Source organism: Oncorhynchus kisutch, linkage group LG13 (genome assembly GCF_002021735.2).
Source record: "Oncorhynchus kisutch isolate 150728-3 linkage group LG13, Okis_V2, whole genome shotgun sequence".
In the NCBI taxonomy this organism is placed as follows: domain Eukaryota; kingdom Metazoa; phylum Chordata; class Actinopteri; order Salmoniformes; family Salmonidae; genus Oncorhynchus; species Oncorhynchus kisutch.
Genome location: NC_034186.2, coordinates 10,352,386 through 10,374,184, shown reverse-complemented (window position 1 = coordinate 10,374,184; position 21,799 = coordinate 10,352,386). Strand labels below are relative to the sequence as shown.

Here is a 21,799-nt window from a genome sequence, read left to right as displayed (position 1 = left end):
TCTACTACAGCTCTGCCGGGTTAAGGTCAGGATATCTGTCTCCTCCTCAAGTGTATTTTAGTTCTCTGGTTTCTGTGGTAGTGCTGAGCTGCGCTGGTAGATTCCAGGCTGAGGCCGTAGCCCCCACTTCATCATGGCCGACATCTCAATCCGTTTCCCCGCTTCACTTTTACCACGTTTACAGCAGCACAGGTTTTCAATACCGATCAGTCACGGCCTCTTTCCTGTTCATTCATCACTAGCTCCTTCCTTCTATTCTTCTCTTTCCCCCTCTCTCCCTCTCCCTCCTCCTCTCCCCCACCGTTTCTGCCCTCTCTCCTTCCTCCTCTCTCCCTCTCCCTCCTCATCTCCCCCAACTGTTTCGGCCCTCTCTCCTTCCTCCTCTCCCTCTCTCCCTCCTCATCTCCCCCAACCGTTTCTGCCCTTTGTCCCTCCTCCTCTCCACCTCTCTCCCTCCTCCTCTCCCCCAACCTTTTCTGCCCTCTCTCCTTCCTCCTCTCACCCTCTCCCTCCTCTCCACTTCTCTCCCTTCTCCTTTCCACCTCTATCCCACCTCCTCTCTCCCTCCTTCGCTCCCCCAACCCCTTCTGCCCTTCCTCCCTCCTCCTCTCCCCATTTTCTGCTCTCATCCCTCTCGCCTCTCTCTTCCCCTCCCCTCTTCTCTCTCTCCCTCTCTGCCTCTCATCATATTTTTCCGGAGGCACCGGATGCTGGTAATCTGGGCTGTGTGATTGCCAAGGCCACGGATGAATGGAAGCAGACCTGGGTCCCAATATCCTCTTGAGCCATGACTTTCATTCTCATTAATTGAGGCTGATGAATACTTTAGGCCAGTTGAGTGTTTAATGAATTGCACAGCACTGGAATTACATTCTTTCTCAGACGAGGATGGTCTTTCTTGTCTCTTGTGCCGGCTTAAAGGACGGCTGCTTTAAATCGTTGGTCAGGCAGATCACAGGGAAAGATGTTTGTCAGATGTCTTTCTGGTGCCGTACTGTACTTTCTTTACAACGGTATATCAGGTGATCAGAAGTCTGGTTAGTACATATAATTACCAAAATAATTATATTTACAAAATAATACATCTATTTATTGTTCTCCAAATGTGTGTTTTTTGTTTCAGTCAGTAAACATTGTCTGATTGATTGCATTTTATCAGCATAGATTTACGGATCAACTAATAAAAGGGGTTTAAAATATAATGTATCGTTATTACATTGCTTTGTGAACTTTGACCGTAGCACCATAAACAAAATTACTCAAAAATGTATGGCTGATTTAAAACCAGACGGACAGATGTGCAATGAAGTCTGCCGGTTAAATAGCTCCAGCTCGCTATGCATTAATTTAAGTAGATTATTGTGTTCGTATGGGAGCCATTCCAAGTCGTCAACCAATTCAACCAGTTATGTGTGCTCTTTTAACTGCTAACCCTGAGCAGTGGAGCATGTAGACATCTAATACGTAGCCTAACTATTGCACGGTACAGAACATCTCTCAGTCCTGGCCCATCTGGAGTAAACACTGTGTCTTCAGTACTAATAAAATGGAACTGTTATGACTTGGACTTTTACCTCTTCCTCTCGGGGTAAGAGAATGAGAGAATACAGTATGGCACTAATTTCTTTCTCCCTCATCAGTGTTTTCACACATCCCCCGTCGGATTCGGATCCTGGAGTGTTTTGACACTGTCAAATGGATGGCGACTACGAAATGGTCAAATAAAGAGTTGTCGTATATTGGTGAATGGAAGAGGCAGCCTTAATTAACTATGGTGTTAGTTACCCAACAACAAACGCAAAAGAAACCTCAAGAATTGAATACATTTAATTGTTATTTAATTCATTGCACATTTACTGAAGTGCAGACTCCCCATATTTACTAATGTAAAGCTTTAGAAAATACAATCTCAGTCATTTCCGACAGTTCTGATTCTGAGTGCTTTCACCTTGGTTGTAAATACAAATATATGGCATATTGACAGGTAACCCCTTTTAATTCGTATTTGATGATCATTCTGTAAAGTAAACATTGAGAAAAAGGACAGCATTACATGTCCACATCATAAATATATTCATTATTTTTTTGTAGGTAGTGGTAGTAGTTATTAATAACGTGATAGATGTCTGTCTTTCCCCCTTTCCCATCCCACGTAAATACTCTTTATGTCATTAATTAGGTCTTTGATAGATTTGGCCCAACAGTTAAAGTGAACTATCTGTTGCATAACAAAACCCCATCAACCACTAGCCTTCTCTCTTTCGCATTGTGCATGCTTCATATTGCACATAAACACTTCACTGCCCTTTTTTAAAAAGAGTTTTCAACAGGTTTACAATACATAACATCTCTCTCAAATAAAAAAATAGTTTTAATCGACCGTACACAATACCAAAAACACAGTGCTCTTTCCCAGGTAGTGTATAGTGCTGAGCTCTCTTTTACATGCCCTTTCAAGACCCAGCCCTTCCTCTAGTCCACTTCCTTCCCATGTCCTGTCCATACCCTTTCCACATGAAGTAGAGGCATCCTCACTGAGGTCTCTCTGCGTGGTACTTCCTGTGTCTATACTTCCCATTCTTCTCCTTGGCCATGTTGATACAGGCGTTGTGCTTGTTGCTCTGCAGGTGGTTCCAGTATTTCACCAGTTCGTTGGGCTGGAACTGGTGGGAGGTGATGAGGTGGCTGTACTTACAGCTGGAGTAGGATACCCTCCAGTGGTTGAAGAGGAACTCGTTGGGCGGCGGCGTGGGGTCGATGCGCAGCTTGGCCAGGCAGATGCCAACGTAAACGTCCTCCAGGTGCAGCCTCCGTATGCTCAGAGATGCCTGGTAGATCCTCTCCGCCATGTCTCCGGAGAACACGTACCCTGTCCCCGAGCAGAAGATGGGGTACCTCTCACTAGGGTACAGCTCAGGAGGCATGTACCACTTGCTGTCCTTGTTTCGGTTGGGCGCGTAGCCCCTCATCAGATAGCCAGTGAAGTAGCTCTGTCTGGGCGGGAGCTCTGGCTTCAGCAGCTTCTGGATGAGATACTCCGTGTTGACAAACATGTCACTGTCAGTCTTCATGACATACCGCGCTTGGGGGCAGTGGCTGGCCACCCAGTTAATGCCCATCAGGGTTTTGATGGTGAGGTTGTAGTATGTGTCCTGGTAGTCCTGCTGGATGATGTCATTGTGGACCCGGCTCTCCTCCTCGATGGCTGTCTGGGTGTACGAGTCTGAGCTACGCCCCAAACCCAGCAGGAAGAGTCGGACGAAGGTCAGGCCCATGGCCACGCTCTCGTTGCCCCATGTCTGCCGGATGGCATTCCTGGCGTCTGCCTGGCCTGGCTCTGCAGCGATAAGCAGCACCAGGAATGGTGTTCTGTCTCTGCACTTGAAGGGCTGGTTGAGGATGTAGCGATAGGGCTGGGCATTGAGCCTCCCTCCCACGCCCATTTCCTGCTGTAAACTGTTGTTGGCACTCATTGAGTTCTCCAGTCCCGTCACGCCCATCATGGCTCCTCCACCACCTCCACCCTCAGCCTGCTGGGAGCTGATGTTGAGATGCGGCTTGAGAGGCACGTAGCCCGTCTCCTTCCACAGGCTCCGCAGACTCAGGCTCTGGTTTGCTTCGGCCCTGGCCGTGCGGAAGCCCCTGACGGTGTAGGCCAGGGGGTTGTCCCGGGGCCCGGTCCGGCCCGGCAACCAGTCCTGGTGGCTGAAAAAAAGGAAGAGTGTGAAGAGGAGGGCCAGGGACAGGAGGCCCGCCACGTGGGTCCGGAAGAGCGAGCGCTTCACGGTCCAGGTCATCTTGATGGGGCAGTAGTGCCAACGTCTCCACTGCATGGTGAATCGGCAGGCGGAGGGAACAGGGGGCTGCTGCTGCTCTGGATGGCACGGCGGCGGTCACATTCGATCACGTCAAACATGTGTTTGCCAATAGCCAGAGGGTTATCTGAGCTGGCAGACACGTGGGAGTGAACCTCCTGGCAGAGCTTGTATGGGATGTACTGTACAAGGCCTCCTAGCAGAGCTAGTACGGGATGTACTGTACAAGGCCTCCTGGCAGAGCTAGCAAGGAGATACTTGAGGCCCCTCGCGGAGCCAGCAGTGGGATGCTTGGGTCCCGTGGCAGAGCTAGGACAGTGCTGACTTTGTGGCCATGGAGGCAGGACCCAGGCTCTTCACTGACTCTGCAGACACACCCAGGATCATGCTCCAGGTCTGGGCTCCTTCAGATCAGAGATTGGAGTCACCTCCTCAGTGGATCACCTCTCTTATCTGGGAAGAAAGAACAGAGAAACAGGCTTGGCAAATGTTCAGAATTGTCAATTGTTTAAGTTGTAGAGATCTGACTATATTCCCATGAGGAAGAGCAAAGCTTATTTAAAATCATTCTGCTTTGATGTTGTGTTGTATCTCTGCATTTTCCATCTATTCTTAGTGATGGATGATCAAAGTCATTCAGAATGATTTGTCTATTCAAATATAAAACACCTCTGCTGCACTGCATGAGTAATGTACAGTATAATGTTATGGCATTCACCATGGTAACTGCCTTGTTTGTTGTTTATTTCTGTAGATTCCTGAGAGCAACAAAACCTGACACTCACTTCCACATGGCTTGTCTGCATTCTAACCACCCTGCCTGGGGTAGATTGTTAATGGATAGTGTGTTAAGACAGATTGAATAATGTGAGATCTTACGTACACAATAACTATGACGAAAGATACTTGTCAACATCCTATTTTTCTTGACTCAAACTATAACGATAACGTTAAATGTGAGGAGACGAGAATTTCAAGTGAAACTAATGGACATTTCATATGACGGTCCTTTTCATCTGTTTGGTCCAATCAGAAGCACGCAGAATCTCCCACACAGCTCCCAGGCGGTCACTTCAGTCACTCGGCAATCATTTGAACTGATGCGAAGCCAGGAAACTTTACTTGTAGCTAACCTCAACTAGAAACAATGTTTACTCTTTCTCTTACTTTCATGTAGGAGATTTTTTCTTTGATCACATAAGAAGCTCTATATTCCTATGTGTGCTGTTATTCATTCATCTGTGCTGTCATTCATTCATCTGTGTTGTTATTCATTCATCTGTGTTGTTATTCATTCATCTGTGTTGTTATTCATTCATCTGTGTTGCCGCTCTTGCCCTGCTGTCCGCAAATGCGAGTTGGAGTTGCTTTTTTCCTATGGGAAAAACGAATGCTATTTGTTAAATATTAGGAGTACAGTAATACTAATTCTCTCCTTTTCAAGGAAAACACTCATCTACCCCCTGGTTATGATAGGGAGAAAATCAGAGCTTGTATTTCCTGTAGCCAAGGCTTTACCTATATGGTTAATTATGTCTGGCATGGTTACAATCTGCCACTATATCAATGTTATCAGCTAAGGTATATGAGGAGATAGTAGGCTTAGACGGACAAGGCTATCTGAATATGTACGATGGAAGTTATAGGTAGCCTAACTATTATTTATTAATGCACTGTTATGTGACTAAAATGGCTATGACTAAAACTAGACCAAAATTGTCCACGAGTTTTAGTCGACTGATAATAACTAAAACTAACTAACAAAGGATTTATTACTAAAATGTGACTAAGACTAAAAGATATTTTAAGACAAACTAAATCTAAAATAGATGCCAAGACGACTGCAATGGCCGATAGGGTGTAGATGCTAGTGGGGAAGACAGACAGACGTGTGTGTGTGTGTGTGTGTGTGTGTGTGTGTGTGTGTGTGTGTGTGTGTGTGTGTGTGTGTGTGTGCTCGCGCGCGCGCGTACATGTGAGTGTGAGCGTACGTGTGAGCGTACGTGTGAGCGGACGTGTGAGTGTGAGCGGACGTGTGAGTGTGAGCGTACGTGTGAGCGGATGTGTGAGTGGATGTGTGAGTGGACGTGTGAGTGGACGTGTGAGTGGACGTGGACGTGTGAGTGTGAGCGGACGTGTGAGTGGACGTGTGAGTGGACGTGTGAGTGGACGTGTGAGTGGACGTGTGAGCGGACGTGTGAGTGGACGTGGACGTGTGAGTGTGAGTGGACGTGTGAGTGGACGTGTGAGCGGACGTGTGAGTGTGAGTGTACGTGTGAGTGGACGTGTGAGTGTGAGTGTACGTGTGAGTGGACGTGTGAGTGTGAGCGGACGTGTGAGTGTACGTGTGAGTGTGTGTGTCTGTGTGTTGTAACTGTTTATGGTACTGCATATGTGTAATAGGGAGTTGTATACAGTACGTGTTACTGTATACATCTGGGTGCATGTCCGTGTGTAGGGTGTGGCTGTGTACTGGCAACCACCTGATAATTTGAGTTGTGTTTTTCTTTACAGTCTCATATCCATAATTAAAATGGCAGTAAAACAGTAATTACTTAATAATGACCAGCTGTTTTCATTCTTTGTGAGTCATTTGAACAACCAGTGCCATGTTCCGTTCGACATAATTTAGTTCCCTATTTTGAGGAATTCTTTGAAGAACGAACTACATTGTTATTACGGTACATCATTTTTCAATATTTACCAACTAAACAACAGCTGGACTTTAAAATAAAGCCTAGCTACGTATGTATGAAAACTCCAGACAGCTAGACTGGTGAGGAGGGAAGGTGAATGCAGACATAGGTGGTAGTGGGGCCAACATATCAACAGCCGAGTACCCATTGTCTCCGCGGACTGTTTCAGAGGCCTGAAAAGCAGGTAAACACTAGCTATAACAAGGCAGTAAAATGATCCATATGTCTGGTATGTAAACTCCTTAGGGCTTGTGGACTGGTGATGATGGAGGTTGAATGGGATGGTAGGATGGTAGGGGGGCCTCTTGCATCTCATCAGCCGGGTCTAATGCCAGAGGCGGAAGTATAAATTGCTGGTTTGCACAACATGATGCTGGCTAACACTACTCTGAGCCGCTCTGGTGAGCCTGTGCCATCAGCCCCCCACTGCTCTGCGCCTCGCCAGCCGGGGAGGAGACGCATCTGTCAAAATGAATTTTCAGGGTCCAGCAAGCAGTGCTGCTTGAGCCCCAGTCAGCCGCCGGCAATAACAGCCTTCACCCGCCATTCACCTTCCACCTCCAGCTTATCAATACCTCGCCTGCCTGCCTCTCTGCCTGCCTGGAGAGAGGCCTCCCTGCCAGCTCTCTCTCTCTCTTTGTGTACACACACATACAGTACACACACACACACGTTCTCCTGCACACATGTACACACTCAAATGTGCTGACAGATACTGGCAGGAGGCGGCATTTCTCTCCATACAATTGTGACACAAACAGCTCCGTTTCTTTCTGTCTTCCATTCGGTTTGTTTATTAGTGGTTGTTGTGTTCCGCCACATCGGGGAAAAACTGTGTTATTTTGTGTTATGATGTGTGATGCTGTGAGAGAGAGAAAGACAGCGAGAGACAGAGAGAGAAAACGCCAACCACACCCGTCCCAATTTTCATTTTCTTGGAGTGTTTGCCCATTCATCACGATGACTGGGTGGGATGGGTGCACGCTAACCTTTTCAGCAGAATGTGCTTACCCTGCGCAGGCAATTACAGCAGAATGAGTGGGGGCCATGGCTGGCTTTGCTTTAAAGGTTAACAGACTTTACATCAGAGCAAATCCAACGCTCCAAAGGTTTCTGTTGTCGCCTATACATGGACCTAATTATCAGGAGGCTAATGCAGAGAGCACACACATGCTGGAACAAACACACCCAAATTCGGGAGTGCGCACGCATGCACACACATATATGCGGGAGCGCACACACATGCACGCACACAGACTATCCATAGGAGAGATGTTGACTTGTTGTTTGTGGTATGACTACACTGTTCTCTAATCCAGTGACAATTTCACATCTTCGGATCAGGCACCAGGCAGGCATCCCTTTGAGTGGCATCCCAGTCATTCTGCTGAACGTGCCACTCCATTCATTTCATTTATTTCCTTGCCTCCCATCACAGTCACTTCCACGCTAGTCAATTAGTTACAGCGGTGCTAATTGAGGCCCCAGTTGTTCCACTGCGGTCAATAATCTCAAAGACTGCATGAAAATATTAGAATCCAGCTAGTGACTGACGCGCCTCAAATCTCACCTAGCCTAATGCTAATGCTAGCCACCATTTAATGGTGATATGGAATTAAATACCACAACCATGTCCAAATATTCTATATTTTGTTTTTATTTTCTTGGACAGCCAAACTGAGATCAAAGATTAACATTGTACACAAGTCTTCCAACGTATCAAAGTTCATAGTCACCGTCAATATGTTGACGGTGACTTATTATCAGCAATCAGGCCCCTGAGGACTGGAGTTGGCCATCCCTGATGTATATACTGTATTCATAGCTCATCCTAATTTACCTACTACTGAACATACCATTTTCTGTCCAAATGATATACTGTCTCAACACACCACGTATTTATATTGTGGATTCTGACACATGCTCACTGTAATGTATCTACTGTGGGTTGTTATTTCCTGATTTCTTGCCGACACAAGACATTCCACTGTACTGTTGGAGCTAGTAACACAAGAAATTATACTGTACTGTTGGAGCTAGTAACACAAGACATTCTACTGTACTGTTGGAGCTAGTAACACAAGAAATTATACTGTACTGTTGGAGCTAGTAACACAAGACATTCTACTGTACTGTTGGAGCTAGTAACACAAGACATTCTACTGTACTGTTGGAGCTAGTAACACAAGACATTCTACTGTACTGTTGGAGCTAGTAACACAAGAAATTATACTGTACTGTTGGAGCTAGTAACACAAGACATTCTACTGTACTGTTGGAGCTAGTAACACAAGACATTCTACTGTACTGTTGGAGCTAGTAACACAAGTAATTCTACTGTACTGTTGGAGCTAGTAACACAAGAAATTATACTGTACTGTTGGAGCTAGTAACACAAGACATTCTACTGTACTGTTGGAGCTAGTAACACAAGATATTCTACTGTACTGTTGGAGCTAGTAACACAAGACATTCTACTGTACTGTTGGAGCTAGTAACACAAGAAATTATACTGTACTGTTGGAGCTAGTAACACAAGACATTCTACTGTACTGTTGGAGCTAGTAACACAAGATATTCTACTGTACTGTTGGAGCTAGTAACACAAGATATTCTACTGTACTGTTGGAGCTAGTAACACTACATTCTACTGTACTGTTGGAGCTAGTAACACAAGACATTATACTGTACTGTTGGAGCTAGTAACACAAGACATTATACTGTACTGTTGGAGCTAGTAACACAAGACATTCTACTGTACTGTTGGAGCTAGTAACACAAGACATTATACTGTACTGTTGGAGCTAGTAACACAAGACATTCTACTGTACTGTTGGCGCTAGTAACACAAGACATTATACTGTACTGTTGGAGCTAGTAACACAATACATTCTACTGTACTGTTGGAGCTAGTAACACAATACATTATATTGCACTGTTGGAGCTAGTAACACAAGACATTCTACTGTACTGTTGGAGCTAGTAACACAAGACATTCTACTGTACTGTTGGAGCTAGTAACACAATACATTCTACTGTACTGTTGGAGCTAGTAACACAATACATTCTACTGTACTGTTGGAGCTAGTAACAAGACATTATACTGTACTGTTGGAGCTAGTAACACAAGACATTATACTGTACTGTTGGAGCTAGTAACAAGACATTATACTGTACTGTTGGAGCTAGTAACAAGACATTATACTGTACTGTTGGAGCTAGTAACACAAGACCTTCTACTGTACTGTTGGAGCTAGTAACACAAGACCTTCTACTGTACTGTTGGAGCTAGTAACACAAGACATTCTACTGTACTGTTGGAGCTAGTAACACAAGACATTCTACTGTACTGTTGGAGCTAGTAACACAATACATTCTACTGTGCTGTTGGAGCTAGTAACACAAGACATTTTACTGGCCTGTTGGAGCTAGTAACACAAGACATTCTACTGGCCTGTTGGAGCTAGTAACACAAGACATTATACTGTACTGTTGGAGCTAGTAACACAAGACATTCTACTGTACTGTTGGAGCTAGTAACACAATACATTCTACTGTACTGTTGGAGCTAATAACACAAGACATTCTACTGTACTGTTGGAGCTAGTAACACAAGACATTATACTGTACTGTTGGAGCTAGTAACACAAGACATTATACTGTACTGTTGGAGCTAGTAACACAAGGCATTCTACAGGCCTGTTGGAGCTAGTAACACAATACATTATACTGTACTGTTGGAGCTAGTAACACAAGACATTATACTGTACTGTTTGAGCTAGTAACACAAGACATTCTACTGTACTGTTGGAGCTAGTAACACTACATTCTACTGTACTGTTGGAGCTAGTAACACAAGACATTCTACTGTACTGTTGGAGCTAGTAACACAAGACATTATACTGTACTGTTGGAGCTAGTAACACAATACATTATACTGTACTGTTGGAGCTAGTAACACAAGACATTCTACTGTACTGTTGGAGTTAGTAACACAAGATATTCTACTGTACTGTTGGAGCTAGTAACACAAGACATTATACTGTACTGTTGGAGCTAGTAATACAAGACATTCTACTGTACTGTTGGAGCTAGTAACACAAGACATTCTACTGTACTGTTGGAGCTAGTAACACAATACATTCTACTGTACTGTTGGAGCTAGTAACACAATACATTCTACTGTACTGTTGGAGCTAGTAACACAAGACATTCTACTGTACTGTTGGAGCTAGTAACACAAGACATTCTACTGTACTGTTGGAGCTAGTAACACAAGACATTATACTGTACTGTTGGAGCTAGTAACACAAGACATTATACTGTACTGTTGGAGCTAGTAACACAAGATATTCTACTGTACTGTTGGAGCTAGTAACACAAGACATTCTACTGTACTGTTGGAGCTAGTAACACAAGATATTCTACTGTACTGTTGGAGCTAGTAACACAAGACATTCTACTGTACTGTTGGAGCTAGTAACACAATACATTCTACTGTACTGTTGGAGCTAGTAACACAAGACATTATACTGTACTGTTGGAGCTAGTAACACAATACATTATACTGTACTGTTGGAGCTAGTAACACAAGACATTCTACTGTACTGTTGGAGCTAGTAACACAAGACATTCTACTGTACTGTTGGAGCTAGTAACACAAGACATTATACTGTACTGTTGGAGCTAGTAACACAAGACATTCTACTGTACTGTTGGAGCTAGTAACACAAGACATTCTACCCTACTGTTGGAGCTAGTAACACAAGCATTTCACTGCACCTGCTAAAACACTTTCAAATCTGTATACGTGACCAATAAACGTTGATTTGATAACTGCAAGCCTCGACAGAGTATCGATCGCTCTTTGTTTCATAGTTGTCATTGGCACTCTTTCAAAGGCCTTCTGATATTTAATAGGGAGCTGCGTGCTGTTTGTATATAGAGGCCAAAACAAAGATGTTGGCAAAACAAAAGTCTCTGGACGGTAATGTTTTATTTGACTGTTTACCAGACAGATACTGCTGACATCCGCCCAGCTGATCATTCAACTAGACTTGTTTTTAAGACACACATCCTACTATTCGCAGGTACATAAACCATTACTGGGATATGTGTTTTGATAAAGCGTTCTCACGAATCTCCAATATGTGTACACGTTAAGGCCTAGATTAAATCAGATCAGAAGTTAACCGGCGATAGCCGACACCCGCATTGCTGATGTGTTGGAGCTGTCAAATCCTGTGGGCTCCCGAGTGGTGTAGCGGTCTAAGGCACTGCATCTCAGTGCAAGAGGCATCACTACAGTCCCTGGTTTGAATCCAGGCTGTATCACATACGGCCGTGATTGGGAGTCCCATAGGGCGGCGCACAATTGCCCCAGCGACGTCCGGGTTTGTCCGGGGGTAGGCCGTCAACTGACTTGCCTAGTTAAATAAAAATAAAATCCAACGATCTAATAGTTTCCTTTTCAAAATCCGACATATTATGGATGAACGTCTATTTTTGATGCATTAATTCAGTGTTGTTACAGTGTTAAATGTTAACCATTTAGGTATTCATTCTGAGTGGTTAAGGTTAGGACTTCGCCCAGTCCTGGCCAATCATTGTTCTTATCTTTTTATATCTACGTTCTCAGGACCTTTTCAAACATCTGGAATTCAAAAGTCTTTTTCTAGTGATCAGGCTGGTCAAATCGGATTACATCTCACATTCCAGTGTTCCAACTTGTAAACAAGGCTGCATGGAATTTCTGTTCATGCGACTCCGTGCAGCCAATCGCAATGTCCACTTTAGGTATAATGCCAGGAGCCTCTTCTGGATTTGACAGCTCTAACACAGTTCCACCTCCGACACCACCAAAACAACTGCTATGCGGATGTCGGCTAAAGCGGATCTGATTTAATAGAACCCTAAGACTGTAACACAATGCTATGCCTGCATGCCCCAATTGTTACATCCAGACTCATTCAGAGTCAGTCTGAGGCAAAAGCATTGAGCAGTTAACACAGTTAACACTAAACTTTAACACACGCTTAGGAACATGCCGTTGTTCCTAAGAATAGCTTTAATGGTCTTTCCATCCGGTGCTGGCTTCTAACAGAAATAACTAAACTACCATCGAAAGTCTTTATCTCCCTTCGTGTGTGTGTGTGTGTGTGTGTGTGTGTGGCTGCTCCAGAACGGGTCTAAAGGAATTAGTGAAATCTCATGCTGTACCCTCAGACTCCTTCGCTCTCACATATAAAGGCTTTGATTTTAATCTGTTGTCATGGTTATAAATAACTTAGTGGCTTGTTATTACCATCATCCTTTTAGAGCGGAACAACCTTTACAGCCACGTTCAAGTATTGTAAGTCTACTGTAAGCATTGGGCACAGACGTCAATTTAATGTTCATTCCATGTCATTTCATTGAAATGACGTGGAAATGACGTTGATTCAACCAGTGTGCCCAGTGGGGTGTATTTGAGTCTGATTGAATTTACTCAGCTTCCTTTGTAGTTTTCCATTCTGTCCTCTGTCAGTTGAGTTCTCAGGTTCCTATTAAGATATTCCATTTTTTTTAACATAAGAAATGTCCTGGGAATTGCAGACTATGCTTCCTTCAGAGTGAGGATTCTTTTAATATGAGGTGCTGGTAAATGTACTCCTCCACTCTCTTTCACCACTCAATGGACCTGGAGGATCTGGTGGAGACCTCTCTCTCTCTCTCTCTCTCTGGATAGACAGGGTTGTGAATGGTTTAATGTTACTGGATAGACCGGGTTGTGAATGGGTTAATGTTACTGGATAGACCGGGTTGTGAATGGTTTAATGTTACTGGTTAGACCGGGTTGTGAATGGTTTAATGTTACTGGTTAGACCGGGTTGTGAAAGGGTTAGTGTACTAGATAGACAGGGTTGTGAATGGGTTAATGTTACAGGTTAGACCGGGTTGTGAATGGGTTAATGTTACTGGATAGACAGGGTTGTGAATAGGTTAATGTTACTGGATAGACCGGGTTGTGAATGGGTTAATGTTACTGGATAGACCGGGTTGTGAATGGGTTAATGTTAGTGGATAGACAGGGTTGTGAATGGGTTAATGTTACTGGATAGACAGGGTGTTTCTACACTTCATGGCCGAGGCGCTGGTCAAATCTAGGCCAGGCCACCCGAGCCTCCCTGCACACAAACCCTTATCTAATGTACTCACCGTCATATCGGATGCCTGCTTATCAAATCATATTCAGAACGTAGCAACTCAGAGGGATTTTGTGATATTGTGATACTGTATTAGTAGTTCTGAGTTATACAGCAAACCCTCAGAATGAGAGACACTTGGTAAGAATTGTGTGAAGTAAAGAAAATACGTGATTTGTGTTGGACTGTTTGGTGGGCAATGGTATGCAGGTGAAGCTGCTGTGTTGGGCTCTGTGTGTGTCTCATTTGTTAAACTGCTGTGTTGGGCTGTGTGTGTGTCTCATCTGTTAAACTGCTGTGTTGGGCTGTGTGTGTGTCTCATCTGTTAAACTGCTGTGTTCGGCTGTGTGTGTGTCTCATCTGTTAAACTGCTGTGTTCGGCTGTGTGTGTGTCTCATCTGTTAAACTGCTGTGTTGGGCTGTGTGTGTGTCTCATCTGTTAAACTGCTGTGTTGGGCTGTGTGTGTCTCATCTGTTAAACTGCTGTGTTGGGCTGTGTGTGTGTCTCATCTGTTAAACTGCTGTGTTGGGCTGTGTGTGTGTCTCATCTGTTAAACTGCTGTGTTCGGCTGTGTGTGTGTCTCATCTGTTAAACTGCTGTGTTCGGCTGTGTGTGTGTCTCATCTGTTAAACTGCTGTGTTGGGCTCTGTGTGTGTCTCATCTGTTAAACTGCTGTGTTGGGCTGTGTGTGTGTCTCATCTGTTAAACTGCTGTGTTCGGCTGTGTGTGTGTCTCATCAGTTAAACTGCCGTGTTTGGCTGTGTGTGTGTCTCATCTGTTAAACTGCTGTGTTGGGCTGTGTGTGTGTCTCATCTGTTAAACTGCTGTGTTGGGCTGTGTGTGTGTCTCATCTGTTAAACTGCCGTGTTGGGCTGTGTGTGTGTGTCTCATCAGTTAAACTGCCGTGTTTGGCTGTGTGTGTGTCTCATCAGTTAAACTGCCGTGTTGGGCTGTGTGTGTGTCTCATCAGTTAAACTGCCGTGTTGGGCTGTGTGTGTGTGTGTCTTTTTCATGATGTGCTTTAAAAAGGAGATCCTTTCAAAGTTTCATAGTCCAGGGGACAGCCCCATGAAGAGCCAGACCCCATGCATTTTAAATATCCACCTCAGCAATTAGCTTTCCCGATGCATCTGGGCTGGTGTGCCAACTTCCCAGTCAGTGGGATGGACATGATGCATGGGGTTAGAGACAGTGTTAATTGAATTGGATCAATGAGATCTGCCCGGCGTGCCAGCATCAATCATTGGATCAGCCAGGTAATGTTTTTGAGAGGTCTGGAAACAACAGAGCTGTAAGCCTGGCTTTGCTGAGGGAAGAGGATGGATAGATGGATGTGAGAGAGAGAGAGGGGAGGATGGATAGATGGATGTGAGAGAGAGAGAGGGGAGGATGGATAGATGGATGTGTGAGAGAGAGAGAGAGAGAGAGGGGAGGATGGATAGATGGATGTGAGAGAGAGAGAGAGGGGAGGATGGGACAGAGACAGGAGGATGATAGAAAGAGAAGACTGTATAGGGGGAGGTTGAGTGCCAGAGCTGATGAAACATGTAGTACTGTACATACCTCCTCCTGCAGCTGGCAGACGGACTGTGTGATTGCTGGTGCCGTCTGTCGGCACACTCGGTACGCCATCACTGTTACTCTTCTCTGGAATCTGGGGTAATGTACTCTTCCACCCTGTCTGCCTAATGGATTATTGTTGGCGTAACATCCGTCCATCTGTCACAGTGCATTCCAGAGTCTCCGTCATCTCCTCTCTTCCTCTGCGTCACCAAGCCTTTCGGGTTTAGGGCTCTTTCTCTCCTCTCTTCCTCCTCCCCTTTCCTCTTCTTGATCCTTGGTCTCAGTTATGCACTACAGCCCCCCTCTCTGTTTTTCCTATCTCTCCAATGGTCTCTCTCTCTCTCTCTCTCGCTCTGTCTCTCTTCCTCTCCCCACGTCCCTTTTGCAATGTGTCCGAAAATAAAACGGAATCCTTCACCTTGCCTTGTGTTTTCCGTTCTCTGCTCCGGTGTGCATGTCTTCTTCTCAGGATGCTCCGCTAAAAGAAAGCAGTAAGAGACAGCAGAGCTGTGTTGATAGTGCTGTGGCTAGTCCCGCATGTTGCTAGGCAGTCTGATGGAGAGAGACAGAGAGGGAGGGAGCACTCATGGTTTCTGAAAATGGCTGCAGAAGAACATGATCCTGAGTCTCGAGGAAGAAAACACTCCTCCCTCTCTCTTCCTTTCACTTTCTCTCTCCCTCTCTCTGTCCAGCTCCTGTCCTCTCCTCTCGGCTCTGCTTCGTTGTTTTGCAGCAGGAGGAGAATCAGCCGCTGTAGTATGGAGGCAGAGGAGGGGGGGCATCCCACGTGACCCACTTAGAATTCACTCCCCCCTTCTGTCCGTCCTCCCCTTACCAACCCATCCCCCTTTCTCTGAGTGAAAAAAAGCGATTGAACTGTGTGGGCTTGGTGGATGGAGAGAGTGAGAAAGAGAGCTAGAGAGAAGCGCCAGTGGTTTCTGGTTTTATGATTACAGATGTGATGTTCAGTGTTGTGCAACCTTGGAGGAACAGGTTCAAATCTGTACGCTGTGTTAATTACTAGTCAATGAATAATGAACTCTTTGTTTGGTTTGTTTGTTATATTTCCATATATCCTTATGTTTCAGATGACACAGACCTAAGGGATTCAGAAAGTTCCATATGTTTATGCATAGTACATGAGGCAAGAATCCTCAGGCTAGAATCATCAGGCTAGAATGCTGGGATACAAAGGGTGTTCCTGTACTGTGAGATGGACTGTTGTTCTGAGAAAGGGAGTTCCTGTACTGTGTGATGGACTGTTGTTCTGAGAAAGGGAGTTCCTGTGCTGTGTGATGGACTGTTGTTCTGAGAAAGGGAGTTCCTGGGCTGTGTGATGGACTTTTGTTCTGAGAAGGGAGTTCCTGTACTGTGAGATGGACTGTTGTTCTGAGAAAGGGAGTTCCTGTACTGGGTGATTGACTGTTGTTCTGAGAAAGGGAGTTCCTGTACTGTGAGATGGACTGTTGTTCTGAGAAAGGGAGTTCCTGTACTGTGAGATGGACTGTTGTTCTGAGAAAGGGAGTTCCTGTACTGTGAGATGGACTGTTGCTCTGAGAAAGGGAGTTCCTGTACTGTGTGATGGACTGTTGTTCTGAGAAAGGGAGTTCCTGTACTGTGTGATGGACTGTTGTTCTGAGAAAGGGAGTTCCTGTACTGGGTGATGGACTGTTGTTCTGAGAAAGGGAGTTCCTGTACTGTGAGATGGACTGTTGTTCTGAGAAAGGGAGTTCCTGTACTGGGTGATGGACTGTTGTTCTGAGAAAGGGAGTTCCTGTACTGTGTGATGGACTGTTGCTCTGAGAAAGGGAGTTCCTGGGCTGTGTGATGGACTTTTGTTCTGAGAAAGGGAGTTCCTGTACTGTGTGATGGACTGTTGTTCTGAGAAAGGGAGTTCCCCTGCTGTGTGATGGACTGTTGTTCTGAGAAAGGGAGTTCCTGTACTGTGTGATGGACTGTTGCTCTGAGAAAGGGAGTTCCTGTACTGTGTGATGGACTGTTGTTCTGAGAAAGGGAGTTCCTGTACTGTGTGATGGACTGTTGTTCTGAGAAAGGGAGTTCCCCTGCTGTGAGATGGACTGTTGTTCTGAGAAAGGGAGTTCCTGTGCTGTGTGATGGACTGTTGTTCTGAGAAAGGGAGTTCCTGTACTGTGTGATGGACTGTTGCTCTGAGAAAGGGAGTTCCTGCACTGTGTGATGGACTGTTGCTCTGAGAAAGGGAGTTCCTGTACTGTGTGATGGACTTTTGTTCTGAGAAAGGGAGTTCCTGTACTGTGTGATGGACTGTTGCTCTGAGAAAGGGAGTTCCTGTACTGTGTGATGGACTGTTGCTCTGAGAAAGGGAGTTCCTGTACTGTGTGATGGACTGTTGCTCTGAGAAAGGGAGTTCCTGTACTGTGTGATGGACTTTTGTTCTGAGAAAGGGAGTTCCTGTACTGTGTGATGGACTGTTGCTCTGAGAAAGGGAGTTCCTGTACTGTGTGATGGACTGTTGCTCTGAGAAAGGGAGTTCCTGTACTGTGTGATGGACTGTTGCTCTGAGAAAGGGAGTTCCTGTACTGTGTGATGGACTGTTGTTCTGAGAAAGGGAGTTCCTGTACTGTGTGATGGACTGTTGTTCTGAGAAAGGGAGTTCCCCTGCTGTGAGATGGACTGTTGTTCTGAGAAAGGGAGTTCCTGTGCTGTGTGATGGACTGTTGTTCTGAGAAAGGGAGTTCCTGTACTGTGTGATGGACTGTTGCTCTGAGAAAGGGAGTTCCTGCACTGTGTGATGGACTGTTGCTCTGAGAAAGGGAGTTCCTGTACTGTGTGATGGACTGTTGCTCTGAGAAAGGGAGTTCCTGTACTGTGTGATGGACTTTTGTTCTGAGAAAGGGAGTTCCTGTACTGTGTGATGGACTGTTGCTCTGAGAAAGGGAGTTCCTGTACTGTGTGATGGACTGTTGCTCTGAGAAAGGGAGTTCCTGTACTGTGTGATGGACTGTTGTTCTGAGAAAGGGAGTTCCTGTACTGTGTGATGGACTGTTGCTCTGAGAAAGGGAGTTCCTGTACTGTGTGATGGACTGTTGCTCTGAGAAAGGGAGTTCCTGTACTGTGTGATGGACTGTTGTTCTGAGAAAGGGAGTTCCTGTACTGTGTGATGGACTGTTGCTCTGAGAAAGGGAGTTCCTGTACTGTGTGATGGACTGTTGCTCTGAGAAAGGGAGTTCCTGTACTGTGTGATGGACTGTTGTTCTGAGAAAGGGAGTTCCTGTACTGTGTGATGGACTGTTGTTCTGAGAAAGGGAGTTCCTGTACTGTGTGATGGACTGTTGCTCTGCTATCATCACCTTTGTCTCTGTCTTTTATTTTATTTTCTTTGTCACCTCTCTTCTCCTCTCTCCCTTTACTCCATCAATCACCCCTGAACCCAGGCAGACAGACAACCACACCATATCAACTTCATGCAGCACCTCAATGAAGCACGAACAATCTTATTAACACTACTGTTCATTAATAAGTAAAAATCAAACACATCTTTGTTTCCTCACACACACTTTACAACAACTGTTGTTGTCTGATTCTTCATGTACAGTAACTCTGTGGTGCAGTAAAGTAGCCTACTGGTCTACAGGAGAGCGGTGTGATGCAGATGGGATCCTCTCCATGTAAAGTGAGTGAGCCACAAGGAGCAGGTTTCTGCAGTGGCACTGGGCCAAAGGAACACTGGAAATATTGTAAGGTATCTCCGCGGCATGGTGGAGGGACTAAATTATTAATAGGAGGCCTCTGGTTGACAGCACTGCTTTGGAGATCATTAACTGCAGGTTGACGTTTGACGTTGACGTTGTCATGAATCTTGTCCTGGAGGCAGAATTGAGTGATTTCCATTAGATGGGCCAGCTGCAAATTCAAAATTGATTCTGTGGTAAAAGATTTATGAAAACAAAAATAAGCTTTTTAAGGTTAGGGACAGGCATTAGGGTTACCAGTGTGGTTAAGGTTAGGGTTAGGTTTTATGACTTTGTTGCTGTGACTGCTCTGCAGAGCTGCCTCCAGAACAATATTCATGACAAAAAACACTAACCTGCCCAGTAGTCCTGCTACCTGGCCAGGGAGAGGGTATTTATCAGAAGAAAGCAATGCTGTGTGGGTGATTGATTGCTCCTTAGCTGCTAGGTTACAGGCAGTGCCTCGGTGCATTAATATCATGTGGCATCTATTAGATAGGTGACTTCCTGGATGCGTCTGGCTTGGCTGGCCAATGGAAACAGCTAGCTTATCAAAATTTTAAATTGTCATCATTAACTGTCTGCACTCGGGCATTACACTCTCACACAGGTGCTCTCACACTTTCTTTATAGCTTGTTTCTTTCACATAAATGCTCACATAGGCTGTTGTACATTAGAAGACGTACCAACTCAGCAGATGCTATGGACACACACCAGCTTGCTGAGCAGTCACGTTCTGGTCATTTATTTGATTTGATTGATCTTATTTGGTCATTCAAATTACACATGAAGCTGCCTCAGTTGCAACTCAACATTAGGCTACATATTTAAATGTGCATTATACAGTATCTTCAATTAGCAACAGTTAATCTAGATTGAACAAAACATATATATTTATGGAGTTGAAATCTGGACTCCCCCCACTAGCATATCTGAGGCAATGTATGAATAAACGTAGCTACAACAGCTTTTCTTTTTCTAGTGTCTTCTTCCTCTGGAGCTCTAATCCACCTGTTTGAGCCTTGTGTCTTCCTGGGTAGAAGCAGTAATACAGTGTTTACTAACATAAGGTCAGAGGAGGTATGGCTCTTTTCAGACAATAAGGCTACACGCTGTCAAAAAACAACAACAACTAGTGCCAGGGACCAAATGTTATAGCTAGTACATAGACCAATCTCAATATAGACAAAATCAGTTTTTTTGAATGGTGAGTCTAAGTCATGACCATTCCTTTTCTCTGCAAAGCAATAAGTTAAAATACAAATGGCCCTAAAATTTACAATCATAACAATCTGAAAACACCTTTTCATTTGAATAAATTCCCATTTCTAGGCTTTCTGTCATGGCCATTTCTCCATTTTGGCACAGGCTGGAAATAACTGTCCAATGAAACAGCAAACAATGATGTTATTCTATCTACTTTTTAAACATTTTATACATCAACATTTTCCCCAAATGTTTATACTTCAATTGTTGGCTTTGTTCTAATTCTCTACAAAGTGCTTTCTTTTTTGGGGTTTCTTTAGTAGACTTCACATCCATTCAGTTTGTTTCTCTCTCTGACATTACCTGAGGACCAATGACCGTTAACTTGACTTCCTGTAAAGGCGTTAAGGTGGTGCAGTTGCAGAGGAAATGCGATGTGTTATTACTTCTCTTTAAGAGTGCAGATTCAATATCCTGTAGCACAGCCTCAAGTATGGTGTGGTCTCAGAATCTCTGTGTCCTCAGACTTATACTGTAGATGTCTCAGAATCTCTGTGTCCTCAGACTTGTACTGTAGATGTCTCAGAAGCTCTGTGTCCTCAGACTTGTACTGTAGATGTCTCAGAATCTCTGTGTCCTCAGACTTATACTGTAGATGTTTCAGAATCTCTGTGTCCTCAGACTTATACTGTAGATGTTTCAGAATCTCTGTGTCCTCAGACTTATACTGTAGATGTTTCAGAATCTCTGTGTCCTCAGACTTATACTGTAGATGTTTCAGAATCTCTGTGTCCTCAGACTTATACTGTAGATGTTTCAGAATCTCTGTGTCCTCAGACTTATACTGTAGATGTCTCAGAATCTCTGTGTCCTCAGACTTATACTGTAGATGTTTCAGAATCTCTGTGTCAGCCTTAGATTCTTCATCAGAGACATGAATTGAGCACTGCCAGGCAACACAAAACAAAAACATTATTTTGTGTGCAAATTGGATTCATTTAATCAATACATCAATGTTTATTCTGTGAAATAATACTGTGAATACAGTAATTTAGTCTTGTTTCTGAAAGTTGCTCAATTAAATTACAATTTCAGTCTTAAACTATGCAGAAACACCTTTCTCAAGCATAATCATAGAATAACTGACTAGAGATTCCAAGCTCCCAGGTGTAGCCTGTGTGTACTCGGGACCAGGGTTCTTTCTTGAAATGTAATTGATCTATGTTATCGTAGAAAAACTAGAATGATTTCTACTGTAAGTCTAGCTTCAGAACCTATCAAACTGTTACTCTTGTCTGGGTTTTTATTTCCAATATATACGGTACTTTAAGATGTGTATGTCTATAGCAAGTGTGGAAAAACATATTGGATCAATCTGCTGTTAATTCTATGAAGTACATTCAGATTTTATTCCCCTCCTCTAGCTGCCTCTCAGTCTCTGTCACATGGGACTTTTTAACATCAAGAGAAGAGAAGAAAGAAGACAGACTTTATTATGCTAATAGAAAGGCATGTAGGACAGAGCAAAGCATCTCATATTGTTAGCAGGCTGCTACAATAACAAGCTCAGAACACTATTGTATGGTGGCCTCAATGTGACAAACCTTTTTCTCATTTTTATCA

At 44.3% G+C, this 21,799-nt stretch overlaps 1 protein-coding gene across 1 annotated transcript; it reads right to left on the bottom strand.

Annotated features, from left to right (window-relative positions):
* Positions 1–1,811: 1,811 nt before the first annotated feature.
* LOC109902884 (beta-1,3-galactosyltransferase 2) lies at positions 1,812–16,014 on the bottom strand. Its single transcript, XM_020499572.2, has 2 exons — positions 15,260–16,014; positions 1,812–4,268 (listed from the first exon to the last, which is right to left on the bottom strand). The coding sequence occupies exon 2, from the start codon at positions 3,831–3,833 to the stop codon at positions 2,532–2,534; it is 1,302 nt and encodes a 433-aa protein (XP_020355161.1). The 5' UTR covers positions 3,834–4,268; positions 15,260–16,014; the 3' UTR covers positions 1,812–2,531.
* Positions 16,015–21,799: the final 5,785 nt, after the last annotated feature.